Source organism: Eubalaena glacialis, chromosome 12, assembly GCF_028564815.1.
Source record: "Eubalaena glacialis isolate mEubGla1 chromosome 12, mEubGla1.1.hap2.+ XY, whole genome shotgun sequence".
NCBI classification, from domain to species: Eukaryota; Metazoa; Chordata; class Mammalia; order Artiodactyla; family Balaenidae; genus Eubalaena; species Eubalaena glacialis.
The window spans coordinates 14386008-14413932 of record NC_083727.1 but is presented as its reverse complement, the minus strand read 5'-3'; the positions used below and the strand labels follow the sequence as shown (position 1 = coordinate 14413932).

Sequence of the window (27925 nt, the reverse complement as noted above, 5' to 3'; positions counted from 1 at the left end):
GTAATTCTGAGTACCCCAGTTTGGTTTAAATTCTCAATTTAGAGCAGGGTTTGTAAACTAAATACCTCCGGGAGTTAGGCTGGTAGGGGCAATGAGAGGGGCTGATAGGATAGTCATGCAAATGTAGTAACTGTCTCCTATTCTTCAAGGGACAGCAGCAATGTCACTCCAGCAACTACTGTCATGTGGGAATGTGTGTCCAGGACACGCGAGCTTTCCATTCTCAAGAGAAGCCTGAAACGTGGATTTTATATAAATCCTCTCCCTCCAATTATTAAATGGTGGATTAAAATGCCATGAGCGCCAAACAATTCCATGAGGGGCACTAGTTGGCAAGATCGGAGGGACAGAATAAAATCTGATTGTAGCTGGACTTGAATGATGGACTACAATTGTATTTCCTCTGCTAGACAACGAAAACAGAAGATTTTGGAGCAAAGAAGGGATCTGACCAGAAGAATGCTTCAGGGATATTCACATGGCTTTTTGGTACCCTTGGGATGGAGTGGAGAAGGGGCCTCAGTCAGGAGATCATAGGAGGTTCTTCCAATTGTGCAATGAGAACAGAAAAGAAAGGAGAGTATGAAAGATGCTGGGAAGCAAGAGTCTGTGAGATGTGACTGGCTGTGGAAGGAGAAGGAAGAAGGAATCATCCGGAGTCCTCTACGTCTAAATATACACTACCTCTATTCAACCTTTTTCTTTAATACATACTTATGTTTCAGCTTCATTTATTCCACCAAATGATCATTTAGGTCGCGTTCTGATAAGTGCCTGCTTAATAGGGAAATTTAGAATCATTTCTTTAGGGAGGAAAAAAAGCACAGACAAAATATTTCATAATCTCTATAATAAATGCAAAGAAATCGATACAAACAAAATGTGGCTTTAGCAAACTGTACATACATAAATATCATTTTTTTACTATAACATTCGACTTTTTTTTTTCCACATAAAGCCTCCCATGATTTTATTACATCCAATTTTTCTTTATACCTTTAAAAAAAGTGCCTTTTAGATTTACAGCTTGTGCTTCTCAAGCAAGGTTAGAACATCATGCCCCAAAGAAAAACAAGGTAAAAAAGAAGCTGTCACATAAGCTCTTAAAAACTGTATGTTACAAGGTTCTCAAAGCTCTTCAGCACTGGTCGATGGGTAGATTGCTGGATGCCGACATGGTGCTCAGGTAGCATCACTTACTGAAAGGATGGATCAGTACTGCGGGAAAGCTGCCCAGATGGTCTCTGGGAGTCGCTGGGTACGCACAGGACGGACCAAAGGCCCAGAGCTCACTTGTCCAGGGAACAGTGGAGGTCCTGAATCTCTTTAGCGCTGAGGCTCAGTTTCAAACAGAATTTCTTCCAAACCTTCTGCATCTATTTGCTCTCCCCCCTGTCATTGTTTATCATCACCTCCGAAGCCATGATCTGCACACAGGGGATACGGAGGCGAGCTACAGCTGCCGCACCGAGGGCATCCGCCAAGATTCAGGTCCTCTCTTTGCTAGTCTGGGATTGCCCTTGGCCAAACCCTCCTTACGCTACCGGCACTGCTGCAGATGGCATCGCTCGGTTCAGAGTGGAGGAGGGCCATTTGTGTATCTGAGCATGGGGTGGAACGATCGGGCAAAGTTGTTGGAGAGGGCGCAGCTGTAGTCTTCCTCTGACATCGGTACTAGGCAGGCGAGCCCGATGAGGAACAGCAGGAGGAGCTGAAGGGGGAGAGCCGCCCGGAGGACGCGGAGCAGGAAGGCGCGGCCGGACCGAGCTGGCCGAGGCTCAGAAAGGGAGGAATCGGAGCCACCGCTTATGGACCTGAGAGAAGAATCGACATCAGTAACTCAAATATCTCAAATGTTGGATGGATGCTGCTTTCTGCTTCCTCACCTTCCTGGAAGCTAAAGGGTCAGGCTGAACACAACCCAACCTGGCAATTAGCTGCCAGCCTCCTGCAGTAAACCCAGGTCATCTCCCCACCACCAAATGAAGCGCTGTTTGGAAAATGCACTGATGGAAAACAGACATTTAGTCAACTAAAGGTAACTAATTGGGTTCAAATTCCACCCCTTACTTTGGTAAAACATTTTCCATCAACAAAGAAAACTGCTCCACACACGCTCTACCAGCATAAATTAAGTAGATCCGGGATAATTAAAATGTGGATGTTTGATGCAGTACATTTTTGGTTTAAGAATATCAGGCAAAATTAGTTGCTGTCAGGACGATACAAGGTATCCCTCCCATCTAGCCGTCCTGGATGTGCCAAAGTCCATGCAGCAAGGACAAGAACAGCTGCGGTCATTTTGCACAGACCCACAGAGTTGAATTATTCTTAGAGTATGCCCTGGTTTCATCTTGCACTGAATCAGCAACTGGCCCTGACATTAGTGGGTTCCAAAGCTGTAAGAACAAGGGTGACAGTGGAGTCAGTCTACAGATCACTGGTGCTGAGTGACACCCATTCCAGGCTGATCCTTCTACCGCTAGCTCTGTGAATTTGGGAAGTTCCAAGTTCCAAGTTTTCCTATCTACTTTAATTTCCACATCTACGTTGAAACAGTGCCTTAGAGATGAACCATGAATTTCAGAATTCATAAGAAAGACTGCCTGTGAAATGTTGAAAATGGAAGTAGGCTCTGAGTAGGGGGCACCGTTTTCTCCTTGTGAGCATCCATGAATGTTTTGCTACTAGTGGAAAAGATGAGGAAAGAAATGTTATTTACAGGAGGAATTTTGTACATATACACACACACACAACACTGCAGAAGCAAAAAGAATACATGTACAAGTGAGACCCATTGCCCCACACCTAGTAGGAATTCTCTAACGGTTTAATGGTAAGAACACTGAATGTGAGGCCACTGGAGAAATACGAAGGTGTGAAAACTGTACTGGTTACTCTGTACGTTTATCTCACAAGAAAACACTATGTCTCCAGCTACGTTATTAGCCATTAATTTCTGAAGACAGATTACACTGGTATCAGTGAGGCATAAGGAGTGACACCAAAGAAAATAAATGTTAAAATAAAAAACAGACATAATCCCCTTAAAAGGGAACAGAGGGACTGCTCAAAACTCTTTCATTAAACTACCAAGAAATATGTGAGACAAACAGACTAGACTGGCCCCGAGAAGCCCTGAGCAGCCGCGTACCATACTATTTCTACTGCAGCTTGAAGTGTGATGAAAAAACAAATCCCTGGCCTGAACTGGGGCTGTGTTTTTCTGGTCTACAAACCTTGAACAACTCACTTCACCTCTATGTTACAAGCTCTTCTTCAAATCCTTCAAATTAGACTAAACGGTCTTCCAACTTGCAAGTTCTGTTTACACATTTTACGTCTTCTACTGATTGGTCAGTGTAGAGTCTGCCAACTGGGAGGCCACAAGAGTTCAATCACCATCTAGTGGTCAAACTGATTAACTGCCCTATGCTAAGACCAATGAGTTATTCCCAAAGGGCTGAACAGGACAAACTGTATATTTTGTGATGATATACTAAAGCATAAAAGAAGTTATGTCACATACCTGTTAAATAGAAACCTCTCTAGTTTACCTAATTGTAAAATATTTGTGTTGCGATAAGGCCTTAGAGAGTATCTAATCCATCTTTACTTCTGTAGGTAAACAGCTAAGGAGAGTTCACATTTGGTCCTCTAACTGCTGGGCGACAAAAGCATTTGTCTTGGGTTCTCTCACTTAATTCCCACAGCAGTCCTCAGCGTGCTTGTCACCTTCATTTTAGAGCCGATGTAAATGAGGTACAGAAAAGTAAGGGAACCAGCTCAAGGTTATACAGCTAGCAAGTGGCAGAATTAAGATTTCAACTCTGGTATTTTAACTCCCAGAACTTGAGCTTTATAAATAGAGTAAATCACCTGCCCCAAACCCACCACTAAAGGAAGAGCTCTAGCAGGAACTCAGGGTTCCAAAGTCCCTGCCTACTGTGCTCTCTGTTATGTTTTGTTGTTTGGTGACATAAATGAAGGGCATCCAGGTCATATTTACGTCACACGTATCTCACATATAGAAGCAAAGAAGACAACACTTGTATCCTAAAATACTTGGAGGTGAGTGGTTTCCTCATGTCTAAAATAAAGGCCTCTAATCATAAAGCTTCGCAGTATGACACAGATCATCAAGTCAGAATATGGATACGAGGGCATTTTGTTTTGAGGCAGTTGTACAATCGTGGGAAAGTAATTTAGTCTCTCTGGCCTTCAGTTTTCTCCTTTGAAAAGATGAAGATGCATTAACATCCTAAAATCTTTTTGGTTCTGACAGTTTATGAATTCAGCAGTTTAAGTGTCTGGAGAAGGAAGGGATAGTTACCCACAAGCTCTGGATTGAATCTTCCTTCAATACATCTTTTCCTTGACCTGAATATATGCCCTGGAAAACAATCCTCTCCACCTGTCACCTGTCTGAGTTATAACAGAAGCACAAAAGAGAGCTCCACGTTTCTTTATTATTTGGGGTTTAAATAAAATAAGGGAGATTTCTAACTGACTCTTTTTCTTTAGGAGACACTTAAGGACACTAGTGACGGGCAGATTTATGCATATAATTGATAGTAACAATCAGACTGACAGAGCTGAAGAGCCCCTCTTTGTCAATCATTAGCTTCTTTGAACAATAAAGCCAAAGATCAAGATCAAAACAAGGGCTACACACTGACTAGTCCACTCCTGAGAAAAGCTGGAAAGGTCACCCATCTTTGGAATACGGGCTCAGATGCTGCAGAGTCTGTTGAAGGACATGGCACATTTAACAGCATCAGAGCATTCCGTATTAAAATTTAATTAGCGTGCGCTTTCTAATGTTGAAGAATGCCAACCTGGGGAGAAATAATGGGCTGAGATAGAGACAAAGAGAACACACAGTTCTTAGTGAGCTTCCATGCAGTTGACTGCTCTTGGAAACGTCCAATTGTTCTACTGAAAAAAATGCCACCCGCTTGGGGCAATTACCAAGGTTTCAATAAGCCCAAAGTTGCTTCCGCTTAGGGTAAACCTGTTCGAGAGTTTCTAGTACTAACAGGTTAATGATACCAAGTAAAAGGGTACTTTTAATATTTAATCTATGGACCTAAAATCACGTCAGTTTCAAGTCTTGGGAAATTTGACAAGGGGAAGAACAAAGACGTCGCACTGAGCCGTCACTCATCACTCTCCAATGGCCTTTACTCCACAAATAGATGCAGTAGAGATGGTGCTGATAGAGAAAAACTGAATGTGTGAACTTACTTAAGGAACATAATCAATGGAGATAGTTCAGATAATCCTGTCCAGCAAAAACATGCTTATTCTCTACAAGTGAATATTTATTTTATTATCTTTCTCACTCCCCTCACTCATTCAAATTTGGGGGTAAATAATTGCCCAGGTGTTGTTTCATCTCTTTCCTAAAGTACGTATAGTTGTGGGAGAAGGAAGCTATAGGGGAGGGGGCCACACATACGAACACACCACAGGAAAGAAAGTCTGGCCAAGGGTTGTGAGAAGCCCGAGGAGTGTGCACGTGAAGTGTGACTCATCTCAAAAATTTTACGTCATCGAGGAAATAAAATGAGTTAATTCTGTGCACACATCATTTATACAAACGAAAAGACACTTTCAATTCATTTTGTTACTTGTTAGCAAACACTGGCAGTAGAGGAACAGAAATTTTTTGTGAGGAAGTATCAGGTTGTCTACGATCGTGTTGCCTGTTCCTGTGTGAATGGTCTTTATTCCCTGGATATGTGGTTCAGAAGACAAATTCCCAGGATCAACTTAGGATTTGCCTCTCTTTATTCCAAGATGAACATTCTGGCTGGTCCTAAGCTATCTCAGGCAACCCATGGTAGCCCAAGCCCTGGAACTGTTGTTTAAAGTGCCCCACCCATTAGGAGCCCTTCGGTCGGGAGGAGTGGTTAACAAGCTAGGATCCAGAGTCAGAGAGACCTGGGTTCCAATTCTACATCTTCACACAGATGTAGAGAACAAACGTATGGACACCAAGGGGGGAAAGCGGCGGGAGGTGGTGGTGGTGGTGAGATGAACTGGGAGATTGGGATTGACATGGATACACTGATGTGTATAAAATGGATGCCTAATAAGAACCTGCTGTATAAAAAAATAAATAAAATTAAATAAAAAAAAAATTCTACATCTTCATGCCTCTAATCCCTGGTGTCCTTGCCTGTAAAATTGGGAATGAACACGTTGGGAGGGTCAAATGAGGTAACAGATACACAACGCTTAGCATGGTGCTTAGAACACACTAAGTGCTAAATAAATGTCAGCAACTTATCATTCTTATTTATCTGTATTATTAAAGCAAAGGTGTGATGACTCATAACCTTAGGGATTTTGCTGGATTCAGCCTTTCCTTCCAAGGAAATATTCCTGATTTATAGCAGTGCTTTCAAAGAGGCGATGCATTTTCTAAAGTGTCTGACTTGGTCCCGGGAAACACTGGGAATGCAGACCTCAAAATATAAAAGAAACATAGTGGAGCCTTACCCTATAACTGTCCTCAGCCCGGGTATCCAGCCTGCCCCAGGGGCAAGGATGTTTTAGGCTGAGGTGCTTTGAGAGCTTTGAATAAATCAATCCCCAGGGTGGAGTTTGACAGAAAAGACTTAGAAAAAAAAATTCCACAAGAAACTGAATGGTATTTAGAGTTAGGCCCTGGTGTACATGCAAAAACCCCACTGTGCCTGCTTAGATGTATTTGGCTCCCTTGAACACATTTTTACATGAGGTCTTTTTTCCCTCCCTTTCAGTGTTTCAGCCAGTCATTTGCCACTTCTTATTCTGTCTCAGTTCTTTGTGCAGAAGGTACCAAAGACTAAAGATGCCCAGAGAAGTTTTGCATTTTACAATTCTCAGCTTTGGAATGAAGTTATCAATTCCCTCTCTTCAGACTACAGAGCAGTTATTCCTTTGCTTTGCTGGAAATTGGAGTAAAATCTTCCCATTTGTGAACTTCAACTAATCCATAGTAGAATTTTGAAGAGTTATTGGCTATCAGGTTAGCCAATTTTAAGTCAAAAGTAGAGAAAAAGTATCAGCTGGCCATCATAAACATTGCTTCAAAAAGCATGCATCTTAAATAGGTTTAACCTCAAAAACTGTGGATAGTTAATTATGAACGTATACTTTCAGACGTTTTTCAAATGTTTAGAATTTTAAGGAGTCTTGGGAAGCTCCTTGTAATTGATTTAGGGGATCTCTAGATTATGACATATTGCAAGTTTTTTATGACAGGAACCATATTGTATTAATTTTGTGGGCCCAGGGCCTAAACACAGTAGGTGTTCTGTAAACACTGGCATCAATCCATATGTAGGCTTAGAATATTATGTAAGAGAACACAGAACAGCAGCTGTAGAATCAATATGAAATATACAGCAGGCAAGCAACTGATATTATTAATATTTGACTTTAAACCACAAAAATAATACAAGAACCCTCCCTTCAAACTAATACCCAGTTTCTTTCAACTCAGCCTCTTTCCTCTCAGGAAGAATATATGCCTAAAATGTTCCCACTGCAGATCGCTGGGGTCAACATTCTAAACTGCTTGTGCTTTTGCAATAACCTTTCAAGTTTGCTGGACCAGTGCAAGATCAAACGCAAGGTAATCTCAAGTCTCAACGTGACAGCCTGGATTGTGAGTGAAGTTAATTCTTTCCCAGCAGACTCTCCGTGTCATTGCCCACGTGGGTGCACCCCAAACAGAGGTGCCAAGGAGTTAAGAAGTCCAAGAATGTTCAACCACAACCCGTCTGCCAAGCTGTTTGCCGAAGCTGGCCATTCAGGTGAAGATCGTTTGTATTCCAGGTCCTGTAAGCAGCAAAGTGAACATCATGCTGTGTGCTCAGAAAGATGTTAATAACCAGTGCTGGACAGAGCAGAGCTGAAAGGCGCCTTGCGGATGTCACAGTGAGAATGTGGCTGTCCCAGCTGCAAAGCCCCATTAAGAGACAATATTGAAGCAGTTGCTGCCCTGAGAAACGAGGCTTTTGACATTTCAGAAGGCCGTGTGACTGTCTGAAAGAATCAGGGAAATCCGGGAACCGAGCTGTGGTTGCTATTGACATCGCATAATAACATAAGAGCTTTCTCCCTTCTCATCACCATCATTTATGTCAACCACAGAATGGCTCTGTGGTGTCCTTAAAGGAATGCGAGGGGGACGTGCCCCATCTCTGTTCACGGTACATCAGCAATTTGTGGGGAGCAGACGGGCCACATAAAGCAGTGATCTGTCTATAGTACATGATGCCTTTTCTTGCAGGGGGCTAAGAAAAAAATCAGAGCACCTGGAGAAGCCCACCATTATCTTCAAAAATCCCTGCGAGTTTTTCTCCATTCATGTTTCGTTACTGATACTTTGTTATGGACGAAAAAAGCCCCACAAAATTGTCATCAAACCAAACCAAAGGGAAAGGAAAAAAAAAAGCAAAACATAGTGAAGGGAAGCTTCAAACCAGAAAGCACATCAAAATCCGTTCTGCATTACTTCAGCTGAGTGGAAACCAGATGCAAAGGCCAGCCCCTTCCTCACACAGCTGGAAAGCTAAAACTATTACTCAGGGCTTGCCTACACTTCCTCATGCCCCACCCTCCTTCCAGGAATTGGGATTCCAGCTCAGTGGTGATAAGTTTCCAGAGGGGCAAACTATTTTAACAGTGAACCGCTCATGATTGGAGTAAGGAATCTGCTTCCAAGGACAGTATTTCCATTTTTAGAAAGTTGTCTGGGGAAACATGAACTGATTAGTGGAAGGGCCAGGGAGCACAGACATCACACCGACGACAACGAAGAAGGCAAAGCACTGCTAAGTGCAGAGACAGGGATCGTTGGAAGCCAGGCATAAAGCAGAGTGGCAGCTGTGAGGAGGCTCTCGGGAGGTTCCCGGGCCGGGGTCCCTGACTGCTCTTGTTTCCAGAGTGAAAGAGCTTGCCAAGTGTCAGGAAGGTGAGTGACTTGAGTGTGCTGGCTGAAGAGGAATTTCAGGATAAGCAGAAGAGAGAAGGGGCTTATAAATTTAAAGTAATACCAAATTAGGACTTGCCATTTTGAGAATCCAAAACCCACAATCTGGATAAAACACAAAAATAAAATAAAAAGCTGGGGATGTTAGTATATTTTATTCAGGTTTGTGGGTTCTGGGAATGGTAAAATAATTCACTGATCTATTACCTGACTTATTGTAAAATCTAGAAGTAAAGAGGATGATAAAATTCTGCCATGAATCAAATTGCGCTGTGACATCAGTGATATCGAATCTTCACGAGTACACGGAATAAAAAACCATTGGATGAAGAGTACCGGATGGCCTAGGTATAGTTAAACAAAATTTTGATGGGGTCCAAATATTTTACGCTCTGAGATTTTCTTGTACTTCCCACTTAGAAAAGTCTCTTCCAATTTATGAGGCAAGGGTGTGGACTGAAATGAGTAGTTTCTCAACTACCCTGAAGCAGACCAGATATAGGCCCACCTAAATTCTGGACAATTTTCATCATCCTCTTGGAGTTCTAGAACAGTGTGGAAACCAGGAGAATAAGGTACCTGCTATGTGGACTGTTGACAGAGGGTCCAGGCTGTGAGAGACTACATTTGCCTCGTGGCTGTTTGCAATGAACAGGGGTAAAGAAAGAAGAATGTTCAGTCCAGGCAAATAAAGACAAGCTACTGATGAAAATTAAACTAAAAGTTCAGCAAAGGAAATACAAATCAAATGCAATGATCAGTACCCATGAATCAAGGAAACTGGCTTTTCTTTTGTTGAAGAAGTGAAATCAATTTACATCTATATTATTCATCATTGAAGAAACATGGCGGTTTGGGCATTCACACCACAATGGGTATATTTCCCTCACTCTTCATGGTAGAAACACAAATGCCTCCACACTAGCCAAAGATCTCTGTATATTTACTTATAATAAATATAAAATTCAATACGCTGTGCCACGTTATTTCAAATATACCTTACATATTTTTCATCTTCTAGAACAATATTAAAATTCTTGGTAGATTAAAAATAATGGCAGTGTGAGACTATTCTGTGTAGAGTGATGAAGACCCAACAAGTTAAGTACTCAAGTTAAATAAAGCCTAAAATTTGACTCGAAAAGCCAGTATTCCTTCACATTCTTAAACTAGGATCTATAGGAAACTAGCGAATGTAGTAAAAAACAATCCTAAAAAGATAATAACATTTATCAGCATAGAACTTAAGTGTTTATAACAAAAAAAGTACAAATGAAACCAATACTTCTAAAAACTAAGGAAAATGGAATGATAATAAAAATGAATATAATCATAAAGCCAGACCAAAAAAAGTAACAAAACGAAAAACAAGCTTCTAATTACACAGAGAAATCAAGGTAGAGAGGGTAGCAGGGGCCAAATTGGTCTTTTTCTCCTCATTGTGTGCCAGTGAGACAGCCCCCCAACAGGCCTTGTGGGTGAGTCATCTTGAGTTGTTGCCACTCTGGGGGCAATACGATCGCCAAAAACCTTCAAGACCACCTTCAGGAGCTTCTCTGCTGGAGGGTCAACAGAACCTCCATTTGTCTTATAAACTCAATGGTCTCATGAGATGCTCACCGTTTTGTCCACCTCTGGCTGAGGCACCCTTTTAAGTGGAGCCTACTTTTTTTGGGGGTGGACTATGGCGGAGGTGGTTTGAAGGGAGGGGCCACCAAAGGGACAAGGGAGCACTGTTCTAGAGATGGCCCTGTGAGCAAGAAAAATAATCTGCCTCCCTGCATACCAACCAAACGTTGAACCTGATTCTTTTGAAAAACAGAACTGCTCTTTCCATTCCTGAGTGCGTGTGGGGAGGGTTTGAGGCAGGGCTGAGGAAACAGAGCTTCTCTGCATCACTGTGTGACAACCCCACGTTGTATGGGGACTCCTGCTTTGCAAGGGGAGAGCCCGTGGACCCTGCGTGAGGTACCAAGACTGTCACGCCCCAGTGGTCCCTCTCGTGGGCCAACTGAAAATGACCAGTGGAAAGTTACCGTTTTCTGTCTGTTTGGGCTACTTCTTCCTGATGTAGGACTCACAGATCCTGAGGTGTCCAGTTCATCAGCAGAAGACCAGGAAGACAAATCCTACGTGGGAAATAGATTCTCTTAATGATTCCAGGTCCCAGAGCCACGATGGCTTTGTGATCTGCAAGTACTTCCCACCCCATCCCTATCTATCCCTCAACCCATTCCCCGGGAAAAACAAGAATCAGATGACTGCAGGAAGAACAGAACCTAATACTTCTAGTGTGTTGGGCTTTCCTGGTTGTGAGTTTGGCCCTTCTGGAAACTACAGGTGGAGCTTTGTTATTACTGGGCCGCTTGGAGCTTTATTATTTCTTAGTGACATGGACGGGAATGGGTTGAAGTGAAGGGGGTAAAGGAATCTGCCTTACAGCTGCAGGGTGCTCAGGCCTGAGAGAAACCAAATCATAGAAACAAAAGATTGTCAGTCACCCAGGAGCCTGCCTTTTAGCATCAGAGAAACTGTATTGTTGCTGGCACCGCTGTTACTGTGAGTAGGTGGTTCTTTTGCCTGCAACATGTTTGTGTGTTCATAACAGCATTTCACAATGGAATGTTTGAAGTCTTACCTGCAAATGCATTTCTTAAAACCAACAATATTACCACGATGCAGTAAATTTAAAAATAAATAATAGATAAACAAATAAATAGATAAACAAATAAAAGTGAGCATTGAACATTTTGTATGGTTTAACTGCCAGCTAAGGAGAGTTCATACCTCCTAAGGTTTGAGTATGAAACTCATAGGCAACAATTGGTTGTGGCCTACTCTCCCAGTGTTACTGAAAGCACATGAATTCTTAAATAAACTGGGTAAAATAAAATGCCACAGTAGTGGTGGTAATAGGGTTAGCAGTAACAATTACAAGAGGTTTTCTGGATGTAACAGAATCAAAAGTAGTGTCCTATTATAAAAGTTTTTGAGTTACTTTTTTGTTTTGAGCCAGACTTGTAAGAGCAGTGATTGAGAGGGGACACTCTAGTCTCACAAGTACTACATTCAGAGTCTCTAAAATGGATAAAGATGATGCTTGTTTGGTCTCCTGTAGGACATGCTACACCATGATGTCTGTTGAGAGCTTACCTGCTGACTGCTTGACATGTCTAATAACTTCTCCAGCTCCTTGATATGACGACTGACCTCCTTCAAGAGAAGTTTGAGCCGATTTCCAATCACATGCACTTTTTCTTTGGCTTCTAAACAGTCCGTGCCTTCAGCATTCACCAATAGTTGGCAAGACATGTCTTGCAGTGAGGCCACTTTGAGTTGGGATTCCAACAGCTCATGCCTTATTTGCTATGAATATCATAAGAAATATTTTTCTAAGAATTTTCAATAATTCGAGAAACTTCCAAAGGTGCACAATGACATCACTTTAACTTAGTGGACAATTAGACTTGAACATCAGAATGCTGTGATCACACAAGGACGGATACAGCAGCCCATGACATTTGGGAATCAGGGACCTCTGTTCTAATCCTGCCTCTGCGAAAATGTATCCTATAAGACCCCTGAATCTTTCTGATCTCAGTTTTCTCATTTGGTAAAATGATGACATTAATTCCTGCCGGGTCCACAGTAAGTATTACTGGAAGGTTCAAACTGGCGAATGTATGTTAAAGTATTTAAAATATAAAGTGTTATGCAAATGAGACATAAACTATTCTTTTAAAAAGAGACGTAAAACATTAACATATAAATATAGAAAAACTCAAGTATGTGGAGGTATACTCAGATACCTATTCAAGATTTTTAAAAAGATATATGGGTGATTCATCACTCACAACTTAATGTCTGAGGTCAAAAGCCTAGTAAAAATGCAGCTGCATAGCTATTTCCTCCTGGTTGCTAAGACCTTTATGATACTGAACTAAAAGCTGACAATTCTGTTAGGTTTGTGCGAGTGTTAAATGTTAAGAAACAGTATTTTAAAAATACAGAAAGTGACAAAATGCAAATCATTTTATCCTAATGGAACTCAAATATGCTTCTTTATCTTCTATAAAATCACTTAAGTACACTGTACATTATATTGTCCAAAGTTCTTTTTATAAGATTCTACACAGAAATCCTGTAAATTTCCTTTTGAACTTAATACTAGAAAAAGTTTCTTGCTCCTTGAGAACTGGTTTGTTTCCTTTTTGTCAGGTAATAAAAATCATTTATCATGTTTCCCTTGTTGTCTTAGCTTTCAGAAAACTTGGTGCTAAGGTTAGTGTTGAATCCGTATACTTAATTCTTCTTAAGAAGTCTTAACGGTCTCTATTCTAATTCCCTTAATTATCAGCCACCCAATATACTCTTGGGACATAGATTCAACACATACAGTTTAAATTAAAAACAAATGTAATTTGCCAAAGAGCTGCCTTGATAAAAACAAGCTAATTAAGATGAAGACCGTCTGAGATTTTTTTAGATGAGCAATGGCTTTAGAACCAGATTCTAAAGCTAATAGATACCGTCTTCTATGTACATGTTTGCTTCACAGAGATGGGAAATCATGAGGGGTAAAGAAAGACTAAGAGATTATAATGTAAAAAGTAAATAAGTAGTACCAACTATAACATAACCAGACGCTGCCCGAGTCCACACATCTTACCGTAAGCTGTTTGAGATGGTCCTGAAGTATCTCTGCATCAAGGTTAGAATCAACAGGCACAATTTCATTTTTCCTTCTGTCAATGTTCTCAAGCATAAGAAGCAAACCATGACTCATTTCATGGAAATCCTAAAAAAAATATGGAGCATAAAATCATTTTGAATGAGATATTTTCCTTTCCCTCATAGCTTAAATATCCATGCTTTACAATTCCTACCGTTGGTTTTAAGATCTTATACACAACTCCTTTCTAAGGAAGGCACTAGAGCTGTCGTAATTATCTGAGTTCATGTTCTTACCAAAAGCATCTAATTTATTACTCAAGGGAAAAATTAGACATAAGGAAAATTGGCATCAAAATGCTTAATTTCTAGGGCTATAATACTATGTAGAGGGAAGCAGCTCTGCTCCTTTATCTTCCTCCTGTATTCAAATCTTCCCATCTTTGAAGGCCTAAATTCAATCCCATCTCTCCATGCGTCCATGTGTTCATTTATTCAAGGTATAGTTACAGAAGATCTCCAACGTGGGAGGCGCTGTACTGGGAGGCGGTGCAGGGGTGAAACCACAGCTTGGGTACCTGCTTTCAAGGAGCTATTATTACTCTTGGGGCACCTGTAATCCTGGGAAACAGGCTTCCCATCCTGCTCAGATTATAACCCAAACTCCTGGCCAGGACCCACAAAGCCCTGCATGATCTGCTTCCTGACCACCTCCCAGATCTTTCTCATCCCTTCCTTCCTCTCTGACTACTCTCTGATCACACTGGCCTTTCTTCTGTCTTTGAAGACACTAAGCCCTTTCCTGCTTCTGGGACTTGCCATCTGCTTGACCTCCTTCATGGCAACATCTTTCCAAGAATCAGCTCAAACATCCATAGAACTTCCCCAATCACCTTCCCAAAGTGCTTTTTTCGGTTACTCTTATCATCAACATCTGTAAGTAGCTTGGTTAAACATTTAATTGCATTTTTATTGTCTGTCTTCCTCAACGAAAGCGGAGGCTGGGCTGTATCCTGCCTGCTTAGTGCAGTATCTGTCAGACTGTAAACACCTGGCAAATAACTGTGGTCTGAATGGATGAGTAAATATTTGTAATGCTCACTTGGATGCCCAAGAAATGTCTTTCTATGTGCTCAGAAAATACCTGTTGAATGAATAAAGAATGAATCAAAGGAGGAATGGTGAGGCTGAGATAAACTTGTGGGAATAGTCTCCTGTTAGCTGTAAAGACGTGGCGTCTTTGAACTCCTGGTCACACGTACAAATTCTCCAGTGAAATGAAAACTTTGGGCACAAAGTTATCTCACTTAAATACTGACTTTGGAGAGTAACTGCGTCCCCCTAGTGATCTTGATAAATCAAGTCACAGACTCAGCTACACTGGAAATGTTTGACTTCAGAGCATGGCCGGCCCAAAGCCCCACAGACCTGACACTGCATCAGTGCGTCCTGGAGAAGGCCCCGCCATTCCTCCAGCAGGGAGCACACGCGGTCCCAGCGGCCATTCATCTGGGACAAGCGACCTTGCAGATCCTGGCTCTCCTCACTGCCAGTCTGAGTGAACTCGGAGCTGCACAGATTGATGGAGAGGATGATGGCCTTGTGGTGGTCCACGGCTTTCTGGAGCTCCTGCAAAGAGAAAGGAGAACAATCAAACAAGGAAAATAACAATAAAAATACTAAAGAAAAATAGTCTAAGACCTTTGGAAATGCTTCACCCAAATTAAAAGACCTATTAATTAACACTGGCCTTAGCAGGATGGCTAGATAAGATACAGTGGGTGCACACCACTGGGAACCACACTGTAGTTAAAAGAGATGGATCAGATGTATGCTTGACGATGTGAATGAATCTTCAGAAAATGTGGTATAAAGTGAAAGAGAAACAGATTGATACGGGTGACAAAACAGCATTTATGTAATTTAAAATACATGTGCACACACACAAGTCCACATTTTTCATGAATATATATGAAAAAAGAATATGTGTTAAAATTTCAGAATGGTTGCCACGGGTTTGAGGAATTGGGATTAAGAAACAGTGGGGGAAAAAGGATAGATAAATAAAATTAAGGGGAGCTTTGCAGGAAGCAATGATGACCCTGGGGAGTGAACTAAGGAGTATGATTAACACCCATATTCCCAGCATGGGAGTTCAACAGCAGACCAAACCAAACCAAACCAAACCAAACACAAACTGGTCTTAACGCTGTGTGCATAGGCATGAAATGGGAAGCTTGATAAGAAAGCAGATTCCCAGGCCCTGGCCTCCAGCTGTTCTGACTCCACAGGCACCGAGGGTTAGTGGCCCACAGGCTGAGAACATTGCCTCTGTCACAGGCCAGATTTTTGTGATGGTAAAGAGAACGAATTGTATTTCATCAGCTAAGCAATTTAGTTTAGTTTCCCAAAAAAACAGGTGACTGATTTTTTTACTGTGTGCATTTCCCCAAAATCTAGAACTAAATTTCAAGAATTTAAGTACAAGTTTATGTATTAATAATTGAATATCTGGGTACTGTTTAAATATTCCCAGATCAAGGTAGGGTCAGTGATCCTACAAATCACATCTACTCAGGCTACATTTTCTTATAATTTCTCACCATTTCTGTTATGTTTCCAACTTGCCTTAAATTTGCACTTTTCAATGGATTCTTAACATCCCATAATGTAGATTCAACCACAGAGACAGTATAAAATCAAGAAATGTTGTAGAAAGTACTAGGTTATTCCACAGATTTATTCTCAGAAAACAGATAGGAAAGATGGGGAAGAGGTGCAGAGGAGGGTGGCTTTTTCTTATCACACAGGCTGACTTTCAAGGTCTCATTTTTCCACTCTAATCTCGCTTAGGTCTCAGACTCTGGCCAGTGTTTGTTTCATCAACTTATTTGGAATTGGTTATAATGCAACACTGCCTTACATTTTCCTGGAGAGAGACTAAAGTAACTGAAGTACTCTAGAGAAAAAAGCATTTTGTAATCCAGATCATGTAAATTGCATCCTTCATCCTGAAATTAATGGAGCTGGTGCAGAGTCTACTCTATAAGAAGTTTGAGCATCTGTGCAGAAGACTCATTTCACTGTTTGAAAATTTAAAACAAAACAACTAAAACAAGCCAGAAATACAGCACCCCAAAAGAAACAGCATACAGAGAAACCAGGGAGAAACAAAGGCAGTGTGCTTAATCCTTGAGCCTGGAGGGCCCGGTAGCCCTCCTCTTCTGAGGAAGAGCACAGCTTGACGTTCTCCAAACAAAAAGGCAGGACCAAGAGACCTATTAAGAAGAAACTGAGCTCTCCATCCACAGTATGCTTACAAAAGTCTCCACATACCAATGCATTTCAATAGCTGGGCTGAGAAGGATTTTTAAGATCTAGAGAGGGAGTTAGAAGAGGTCATCTTGTGCACTACACCCACCCAGGTCAAAATCAAATGTAAACGTCAGGTGGTTTTACTGCGATTACTCCACGGGTTTTGTTTGCCTGGATTCATTTCACTGCAAATTGCTTCTGCCACTATTATAATCTATTTCAGAAGTTCTGCTGATTCCAGAATGTCAAGCGGCTTCCTTAGGTCTCCATAAACTCACACGTATACGATCTGGGAGAGGACTCCTCTCCAGCTCTAGATACAGACTTGTAGGACCCTGGGGACATAGCTGTAGTTCCTTTAAAAGAGGTTAATTAGGTCCCAGAGGTACCTGGATATTTCATGAAATTTTAATTGGTCATTTCTTAGCTACCAATTCACCAAATCGTGATTATTTTCCTGGGGCTGGTTCTGCAATGCAGTCCAGCTCTCAACCCTTCCAAGCCTTCCTATAAACACTCTGATCTGGGGTGGCTGGGGAAGCGTTCGTGTCCGTTTGTGCTGACCACTCCCCCGCTGCTGTGTGACCGCACAGCGGCCAGGGCTAGCGGTGTCATCTGACCGGGCATGCCACGTGGCAGCTTTCTGTCTGGCGCTGCGGGAAAGGCCAAGGGTAGCTACCTTGAGCTTTTTGATCTGGAGCGCGATGGGCTGGATATCAGTGCTGCGCTGCAGGCGCTGAAGCCGTTCCAGGTCCTCCTCCGTCTCCCGCAGCCAGGTCAGAACGCGGTTCAGGTCCGAGTGAAACTGCTGCCACCTCTGGGGATTCTGTTTCATCCTCAGCTCCTTGCTCAGGGCCTGCGCCTGGAGGAGCTCCCAGCGGTCAATCACACCTGGCAAGACAGCACACGCAGAGGATGGGGAGGGATCGTCCTCCACGGAGAACGTTCAGGAAATGTTTGAAACCTACGTGGGTGGCTAACTTTAAAACAGCAACAGAAAGAAAGTTATGCCTCTGGGCATTTCTGTTGTTGTCAGCTGTAAATAACAGTATGGTGGCTGTGTTTTTCCTAGCTGCATTTTTAATGATAATGGAGAAAAGATATTAACTACCTAAGATTTAACGCTGTAAGGAGCTGTATGAAGTAATAAGCATTAAAGTGGGTGAAGATAACATTCAACTCTTGGTTTCCTTCTGCAGGAAAGCTCTGAGAGTGTACAGAGCACACACAGGAGATTCCTGACTAGTGATTAGAGACGGTGCCTTAAAATACATGGGACATGGGAAAAAACCACTGTGATTATTTTCACCTCCCCCTCTGTCCCCAGAGATCATTGTAACATGGAGGAAAGTTCTCAGGATAGAACAGTGTAGAATGAGGTCAGTGGCACAGTGGAACCCGGGGGCAATGAGGTGCTTCGAGATCTTCTATTTCACTCTGCCTTGAACTGAGCACAACCCACTCACCAGCTGTTTGGGTTTCGGTGCTATTCAGGTTAACAAAGCCAGGAAAATGCTCCTCTTCCTCCGTCAGTTTGTGTTCCAGTCTTTTCACTGAGTCTATACTGCCGCTGCATTCACCCAGCAGTTTCATCTGTTTAGACACAGAAAAGAGGCCCCCCCGTCAAAAAATACTCAAATTGTCCTGAGTGCAAGAACTCCCGGGGAAAATATCTCTGGAGTTCCTCAAAAAGGGCAGTGGCTGTGTGCTACCTCTCTATAAAGAGTAAGGCGCTCTGCTGAAAACAAAAAAGTCAAGTTCAAAAACATGCTTCTTAAACATGTGACACATTCATATTTACATAAAGCAATGCCTTGAAGATATACTTGGCACACGTGGTTTTGCATAAGTCTTCAAAATTTCTTTTAAAATTTATGAATCAAAACAGACTAAACTGATCTGGGATTTTAACACTCAGAGCCCCCAGCTGGCAATACAATATATAGTTTTTGGCAAGCTGCTCCCTTTTTCTTAAACTGAAGTGTGGGAAGAGTAATATCTTCCACACAAATCTCAAAGGGACATTTATTTGTATTAAATAATTAAAATACTTAAAAGAATAAAGCAATATTAAAGCCACCTGTTTCATGAGAAAATTTAAGCAATGGTTAATAGATACTAAGGGAATAAATTCTAACATCAAAAGAAAAGCTTCCAACTCCGTGTTTAATATCATGCACAGTATTCAAAGATTAAAAGAACAAATCATTTCAAGACACTCCTGCTATACTGATCATAACGTTTTCTTTCAAAGCCTTTAACAAATTACATTGCTATTAAGTTACTTTGATTGCTTTTGAGTGGTGTTAAGTACAACCTCAGTGATGTCAGCATGCTCATTGTGAAATTATATTTTTAAAAAAGAGGTTTCACTATAAAAGAAGTCAGTATAATAGGCCAAACCGGACAGGAAGTAAGCTCATGATTAATTAGTCTTCTGTGATGGTGAGGATATTAATGTTAGCATATATAACTAGAACGGTTCTCTCTCCTGGTTTCAAAAAGCAGTACCTGTGTGTTGTCATTAGGCTTAGGGAAATTAATTTTTCTTTCCTTTTACAAAGCGGTCTTTTGGGTGTGAAAAGAAATGATATGAGGCATAGAAGAGATTCACTTTCAAATCCTCTTGCATAAGTATGTGTAGGAAAACAGGTAATTCTCTGAGAAAAGTTATTCGGTCAGTAACCTAAGCAGAGCAAGTGAAGTTATTACTTTACAAAAAGCTTCGAAAATGGCACTGGTAATACACACAATCTCTTGCCATCTTTTCCCCAAATCTCTCTTGTTAGAACTGTTTTCTCCAGGAGGAGCATACAAATAACAGAGCATTAAGAAAGTCCCAAGATCATCAAGTGAATCAAGACACCTAGGAAAAGAACTAAAACAATTCCGTGTTAGTAATCTACCAGCTAAAATCTGCTGCTCCAAGGATATCCTTGGTCAGAAAATCATTAGCTGCATTTGGGAAAATGCCTACTCACGTTCCAGAGCCAAAGCATTTTGTTGCTTTCAATTAAATGGATTTCACTCAGTTCTCCGTGTAAAGGACCAGGCTGGTCATTAGGGTAGATCAGTGGGTCTGAGCACAGACCAGTTTTGCTCAAAAGGTAATCTACTAACAGGGCTTTGTTTTGCACACACACGAGTTCAAGGGCAGCTTGGTACATGGAGAGCTGACACAACCCTCGTGCCACAGATGGACTGTTCTTTGTCACACGATTGTGATTACCAGGTACGTGTCAGGATCACGAGGGTCCGGATACTCACATAGCCTCTGTAGCTGGAGTCTAGCTCTGGTCCTGTGGGAGTTTTGCTGTGGATGATATTCTCCATTTGCTGCATCTGAAAGTGGCTGTCATCCAGGGCTTTGCCCAGTTGTTGGATCTGTGACTCCAAGGTGCTAGGATCCCCTGCAGTGTCGACCATAAGAATCTTTACAAGCTTGACATTCAAGGAGATGGTTAAGAAATTTCTACAGCTAAGGCAGTAGAGAGATGGTACGTGTGTGGGTAATCATAAAGCACATTTAGTACCGACATGTTGGTGGGTTAGGAGTCCGAATTACCAGACCAATGAATGTGCTTGACCAAGAGTCCAAGCAGACTGGGTGTTGCACGAGGGGCCTGTGGTGGGTTCTAACAGCCTCTGCTTCTATTCCCTCTCCCGGCTCATCCCCTGAAAACTGCGTGTTGTAAGCTTTCTAAAGACCTCAGGTGGTGGCTTCTGCTCCCCAGTAACTAGGAGGCAGTTACATCTCAGGCTCCCTCTGCAGTCACTTATCAAACAGAAAAAGACACACCCTCCAATTTTCCTTTCTGCGTCTCAGTAGAAGATAGTGCCTCTGAAGTCCCAGGTGGCTGCATCATTCACTTAAGGCGGGACTTCAAGTGAACCAAGAAAAGACTAGCTCAGGATGGGTATGTGTGGAGGTACCAAACTAGCAATGGCTTGCTTTTGTTTCAAACCTGAAACAAAACCAGGAGAAAGCTAAGATTTTACCGTTTCCATCCAGGTATGTTCTCACTCACAGCTTAGAACTTCTAGCTCACCTCCTTTGAGAGATGTGACATCCTTTGGCAAAATTATTGTGTGTGTGTGTGTATTACAGTCTTTGAATTCAACAAGAACATTGATCATCAGAGTGAAGCTAGCACAGGGTGAAAGCAGAATAAATATTAGTAAGCTTTATTAATTCTTTTTTGGAAAAAAGACCTTCTAAATACACCTGGAAGAGGTTTCTCACTGGGAATCACTCAGGCAGTAACCATTTCAGTAATGCTACTTTACTTCCTGTCCTTTTGCTTTTCTGCAAAAACTAAAGTGTAAACTAATAAACTCACAATTCAATATCCTATCACTGTGGTCAAACCCTATTCTCTCCAATGTCCTCCAAATTACTGACCCTGAGCTACAGTTTGTCTAGAGCAACGTTAAGCAAAACGAGTTCCATTTTCCTTTCTTTAAGGCTTCTTGTTTCAGGAATAGTTCTGTCCTTAAAGGAAAATCTAATTCTTTTTTTTTTTTTTTTTTTTTTGAAAATCTAAGTCTTAAGATACTGTGGAATACATTCTCATGTCAAATCGCTTTATGGGGTAGTAAGACTTATTCAACTAAAAGTATAATTTTTTAGAGCTGAATATCTGATTTCACCCCCTTGTCTTATATGGGACCCCTGAGATCAGGAGGATGAATGGTGGGCCTGAGGTCACACGTATAGGCTGGTGGACTTGGGACCAGATCCTTGAGCCCTGATTCCTCAGCCAGAGGTGGGTCTGCAAGCCCTCCTCGAAGTCACGAAGCCAGACCTGCTACAACCAAGCAGGCCACTAAAGCACCAATGCTAAGACTAGTGTTTCCATCTCCTATTTTCTGCCATTAATGGGCATCATAGGTTCACACTTACTGAGAGTGATTACCATTTAGCAAGTTGAGCAGTTGCTTTATTGCACTTGATTATTGGAATCTTATTCTTGGTGTTGATCAACCAAATGTTTTGGTTTTTGTTTCTGAGACACCAGTCAGAGAGGAAGGTTCTGCCTTAACATGCTTTTGGCACAGAGCAGTGAGAGGTGCAGTAGACGTGCTGGGAGAGGAGGAGGCTTGTTACAGGTGAGGGACAGAGGGGCACTTTGGCTTTTGGCGCCTACCAGAGGTATTTTTGATTGCACTTTCTGTGAGTTTAACATAGGCCTCGGGACTTGCGGGGATCATTACATCTGCAAAAAGAGCACAGTCTAAGTTGACAGCTAAGGTCTGGAAACCTTGATTCCCTGATGGCAGGAAAATAACTTTCTTAGGGAAAAAAAGGAAGTTAGTCATCCTCGGCAGATAACTCTTGAACATACAGAGAAGTCTGAGTACGATCACCAAAGGGTTCCTGAAATAAATCATAAGAAGGGCTCACGTTGATTGAGTGTTTTATGAGCCAGGTGCTGTTCTAAGCACTCATTTATCCTCACAGAAACCCTACAGGGTGCATGGAAGTGTTATTCTCATTTTATTGATAAGAAAACTGAGGTTCAGGGGAATGAAGTTACTCATCCAAGTTTCAACAGCTAGTAGTGCCATAACTGGGATTTCAACCAAGACAGTCAGGTTCTAGAGCAGCGCTGTCCAATAGAAATAACATGAGCCACGTAGATTATTTTAAAGAGTCTAAGGGCCACAATGAAAAAGTAACAAGAAAGGGATGAAAATAATTTTAATACTTAATTTTACTAAACCAATATACCCTAATTCTAACATGTAATCAACATAAATACTATTATGCATATTTTACATGCTTTCCTTTGTGCTAAGTTTTTGAATTTTGTGTATTTGTGTAAGTGCATTTGACACAGCAAATCTCAGTCTGCACCGTCACATTTCAGTGTCCAGCTGTCACGTGTGGCCGAGGGCTACATAGTGGACAGTTCTGCTTTAGATGCAAAATGCCTAACTATTAGGTTGTACCATAAAAACAAAACAGAAACGAGAGAAATCATTTTCCTTTTAGACAGTGTCATACCCTTGGGAATCCAACTGTGAACGATCAGAAACAAGCAGAAATTCTCTTTCAGAGAATGTGTGAGATGCGTTTACAAGCGCTACAAATTGGCCTCTGATTATTTATTCTATTTTTACTCACCTTCCTTACAATGCTCCTCTTCCTCTGTCCATCCCTTCACTATATGTGTTTCTTGAAGTTTCATACTTCTTGTATCCCTTCATACACTCTTCCTGTGTGATCTCCTTCCTTCCCTTGGTGACCACTATGTGGAAAACTACCTAATTGGCATTTCCGGTTCCTGAAATTCAGATCCATGCATCCATCTACTGCTGGCTTTTTCCCTTGGGATAGTCTACAGCATCTCAAGTTCAGGATGTGCACAGAGGAACTCACCACCTCCCTCTTTCTCACTGCCCTGCCCCCGTGGCTCCACAGACACCCAGAACATTCTCTCCTGCTTATGGTCCTCAGAGCCTAGGACCACCTGCATCTTTCACCAAGATGCCCAAGCCAGAAAATCACTTCAATCCCAATTCGATCAACCATCAGTTATGGAGGAGCTGTCTTATGATTTCTCATAGCTCTTCCATTCTTTCCATTCCCAGTGCTGCTTCCTTAGTTCAGGCCACCATCATATCTGTGTCCTGGATTGTACAACAATTCCTCTTGGACTCTCTTTCAGTGTGCCCTTCTCTAGATAGTATTAAGACAGGTTCTTTGAAAATACGCACCGGGACATCCCTGGTGGCGCAGTGGTTAAGAATCCACCTGCCAATGCAGGGGACATGGGTTCGATCCCTGGCCGGGGAAGATCCCACATGCCGCGGAGCAACTAAGCCCGTGCGCCACAACTGCTAAGGCGGCATGCCCCAACTACTGAAGCCCGCGCGCCTAGAGCCCGTGCTCCACAACAAGAGAAGCCACCGCAACAAGAAGCTCATGCACCACAACGAAGAGTAGCCTCCGCTCTCTGCAACTGGAGAAAGCCCGCGCGCAGCAATGAAGACCCAATGCAGCCAAAAATAAATAAATAAAATAAATAAATTTATTAACAAAAAAAGAAAGAAAAAAAAGAAAACATGCATCTGATCACATTGCCTCCCTCCTTAGAGCCCTGCTGTGGCTCTCCATGGCCTTCATGATAAAAACCAAACTCCTTTCCATGAACAGGTTGCTTTCTGACCAGGTCCTGGTTTGCCTTTCCACCTCCTCTTTGTTCATTCCATGCCTCCCAGTCTACAGCCTTGTCATTCTGGACAAACTCCAGGTGACCAAAAGCGCTGAGGCTAATCATAAATCCAGGATGGGCATGCTTTCCTTTCTTGCTCTGAACATTGCTGCGTCCTCCTGACCAACTCCTATTCATCCTTCGGGTCTCAGCTCAAGTCTCTTCCCTAAAGCCTCTCCTCAAAGCGCCAGCTTAGTCATCCCTGGGCTGTGCTTCTACACCACCATGTGTACATCGCTATCCTAGTGCCAAACATTTCACACAGCCGTTTCTTACTTGTCTGTTTTCCACACTAGAGTGTGAGCTCTCTGAGAAGAAAAGGAACTGTGTATTTCCAGCACTTATAAAGTGCTTGTCATGTAATAAGAACATAAGTATATGTGGGATAAATCAGTGGCCACAACGCCAATTTTATATTTGCGAATCATGTCAGTATCCAATTACTCATTTGTGTATAAGTCCCCCTAATGGGAGAAGGGAGATGATTCTGCTCAGCACACGGATTTCCAGTACAGTATCCACTCCTTTCTATTTTCTTTCAAGCTAGCATACAGGAGGAGCTCTTTCTTACCTGAGAGACCAACAGCTCCCCTGAGGTAGAAGTCTTTATCTTCCTGGCCCTCTTCGTCCTCAGAGGGCAGAGCTCTGGACACAGCAGACTCTAGGTCACGACTGAGGTCGTAGTCATGGTCCCACTCCAGAGGGATGGAGTCCACACTGGCAGGGGTGTCTCGTCCGGACCTCTCGCTCTGGAGGGGCTGGGCGAGTGAGAGGGAGGGGTTGGAGGAGGGCTGGGGGGAGAGCACGCTGTCCGCGGAGGCGTCACGCCAGTGGAGGTCCGACAGAGCTGCAGCCTCCTCCAGCTCCAGCTCCCGGTCAGAGAGGTCGTGCTCGTCATCTGGGAGCTGGAAACGCAGTCAAGCCAGCCCTGTTACCGCAGCGGTCAGCTGACCCCCTTCCCGCTCTGTGCTCTGCCTTTCACCAAATCTCAGCACTCAAGCTTATCGGGACCACATTCCTACCTCGCTGGGGGTAATTTTAAACTCCCTATCATCAAATAAATAAGTATCTTCTGATAACTTTTTAAAATGTCTTATACATTAATCTAGTAAATTCTCAGTTTTATCACGGAAAAATGGAAATAATATTAAGACCTACTTCAAAGCACTGATATAAGATTAAATAAGATAATGTAAATAAAGGCAACCTAGTACCTAATCTGCAACACAGTAAGTACAGAATGGCACATCTCAGGAGCAAAAGGGAATTACTAATAAAACCTTAGCTGGTCCTTTTATACCTTATATCCCAGATATAAAATATATTTTATCACAGAAGATTCCAAATATTCTAATAATAGCATCTTGACAATGAGATGTGATTACGGTAGCAATTAGGGAAATGCAAGAGAAAAAAGAAATTCAAGTAAACAATCTCATCAATTGAGCCACTGTTTACACTGCTCACTTTCATTCCCTTGTTTCTTCTAGAAGCTTCTTTATCTTCCATGGAAGATGTGTACCAAGTACTCATCTAAGCTCTTTATATGTATATATGTTAACTCATTTCATGCCCAAAGCAATCCTTTCTACAAGGTAGGTACTGTTATTAAACCAGTTTTACAACTGAGGAAACCAAGGCAAGTGACGTGAAGTAACTTGCCCAAGGTGACGTAGCCAGAGCTGGGGCTGGAACCCAGGCGCTCTGGCTCCAGAGTCTGGGCTCTTGCCCACTCAACGATGTTACCTAAGTCCACATTATTAATTCTCTTTAGATTTCATGATAACGAAAAAACAATGTCACATACAGGCAGGCGAATCAGTTTCTTATGGTATCTTTCCACGCGCCCGAAGACCTCCTGACAGTAACGTCGGAGTTCATCCAGCTCTTCTTCAATGAACGTGGCATCCAGGGGTTCACTCTTTTCTATCAGCTGTTCTCCTTGGGCAATTATCTCCTCAATCTTACTGCGGTTCAATGAGATTTCCTGCTGGAAGGCCTAGGGAGCACATATTGCATGTACTTTTTTATTGCTCACTTGGACATGAAGTAATTCTAAAATACATATTTAGAAAAACCATGTAGGGGATATTAAATTTACCATAGACAATGACAAGCCAAGAGGCTATGACTTTCTAAAGTAAAACATAAAAATTTTAAATCAGAACAGGAGGCAGGAATGGCATTGTTAGAATTCCATGACCAGAGAGGTGCCTTTCGCTAATAAAATTTACCACCACAGAGAGTGCGGGTAAGAGAATCATAGGAACAAACATTCAAACCCATCATCAAGTTGAGAGCACTGGTGGCCCCTGATGAAAAGCAATGGTAAGCAATACAGTGCCACTGAAATAAATTTAGCATTTTAAAGAATTATATTGGATATTTTAATTTTAGATTTCCTGACATGTCAAACATGACGAAGGAAAGCCATCCAAATGACAATGTCACAAATTCTTCTCAGATGATTTTTTTAAATTGTTTCAGGACATAAGCAGGAAAGATTATAATTATTTGAAAAACAGGTAATTCTGGAGGATTATTTAGACTCATTCTATATGATTCAAAACAGTTCAGCTACAGGGGACAAGTTTCAGGGGATAAATTTTAATTCAACACAAGAATAAACTCTGGAGAAACTTCCCTGGTGGCGCAGTGGTTAAGATTCCGTGCTCCCAATGCAGGGGGCCCGGGTTCGATCCCTGGTCAGGGAGCTAGATCCCACATGCATGCTGCAACTAAGAGTTCGCATGCCAAAACTAAGGGGCTGGCGAGCCGCAACCAAGGAGCCCTCCTGTCGCAACTAAGACCCTACGTAACCCCCCCCCAAAAAAAAGAATAAACTCTGGAATAGTTGAAATTGCACAATAATAAAAAGACTGCCAAGGGAGAGGGAGGGTGTTAATAAATGCCATGACCCTGCCAGAGTCCAAAAAGAAAAGATTCAACTACCACTTGGTAGAAAATGAAGCTTTTAAATATTGATTTACCTGTGAAATGACTTGTAAGAATTGAGGTGAAGGGAGGGATGGAGAGAGAGAGGCTGGGCAGAATACCAGGGCTATTTTATGATTTTTTTATCCTGAGAATCACTGATTAAAAGTAACTTCCTTGTTTTATTATAACAACCTTAAAGTTATGGGCATCATGACTATTCTTTAAAAAAAAAATCTATCTTATCTTGGGAGGAAAATTTCACAAGCTGCATTGCATATTATTCAAGATGTTAAACACTCTTCCTTTCAGGGAATCCTTATATCTAATATATATCCATCCCCATTTAAAATGTTTAACTAGCCACTGTGTTTGAGTTATATACTGAAACATACCAACCATGCTTAAAAACTAACTTGGCACCTAAGAATGTAGACTATGTGGAATGAAATCCCAACACGAGAAAGTTGAACTGCTCTGGATCATGTGAGTCAAACAATTTGAAGGTGCTAGAAACAAATCAGAAAAAACAACAAGAACTAAAAACAACAATCCTGGCCATCAAGTTAGTAATTAAAGTGTATATGTTAATGGAAGTTGTATCTCTGGGTAATGCTCTTTATTTCATTTTTTTTAAAATTAATTAATTAATTTATTTTTTGGCTGTGTTGGGTCTTCGTTTCTGTGCGAGGGCTTTCTCTAGTTGTGGCAAGCGGGGGCCACTCTTCATCGCGGTGCGCGGGCCTCTCACTATCGTGGCCTCTCTTGTTGCAGAGCACGGGCTCCAGACGCGCAGGCT

The 27925-nt window shown here is 42.0% G+C and overlaps 1 protein-coding gene across 3 annotated transcripts in view; it reads right to left on the bottom strand.

Annotated features, from left to right (window-relative positions):
• Positions 1-833: 833 nt before the first annotated feature.
• Positions 834-27925, bottom strand: part of SYNE1 (spectrin repeat containing nuclear envelope protein 1) — a 448877-nt gene continuing 421785 nt past the window's right edge. For all 3 annotated transcript variants that reach the window (XM_061207647.1, XM_061207645.1, XM_061207646.1), the window contains 12 exons: positions 26000-26191; positions 24764-25097; positions 22123-22191; positions 20243-20385; positions 18442-18568; positions 17655-17866; positions 15089-15289; positions 13659-13787; positions 12143-12355; positions 11026-11118; positions 9569-9627; positions 834-1814 (listed from right to left, as the gene is read on the bottom strand). In XM_061207647.1, the coding sequence (XP_061063630.1) occupies positions 1574-1814; positions 9569-9627; positions 11026-11118; positions 12143-12355; positions 13659-13787; positions 15089-15289; positions 17655-17866; positions 18442-18568; positions 20243-20385; positions 22123-22191; positions 24764-25097; positions 26000-26191 (2013 nt within the window). In that variant the 3' untranslated portion in view covers positions 834-1573. The remainder of the gene's footprint in view (positions 1815-9568; positions 9628-11025; positions 11119-12142; positions 12356-13658; positions 13788-15088; positions 15290-17654; positions 17867-18441; positions 18569-20242; positions 20386-22122; positions 22192-24763; positions 25098-25999; positions 26192-27925) is intronic.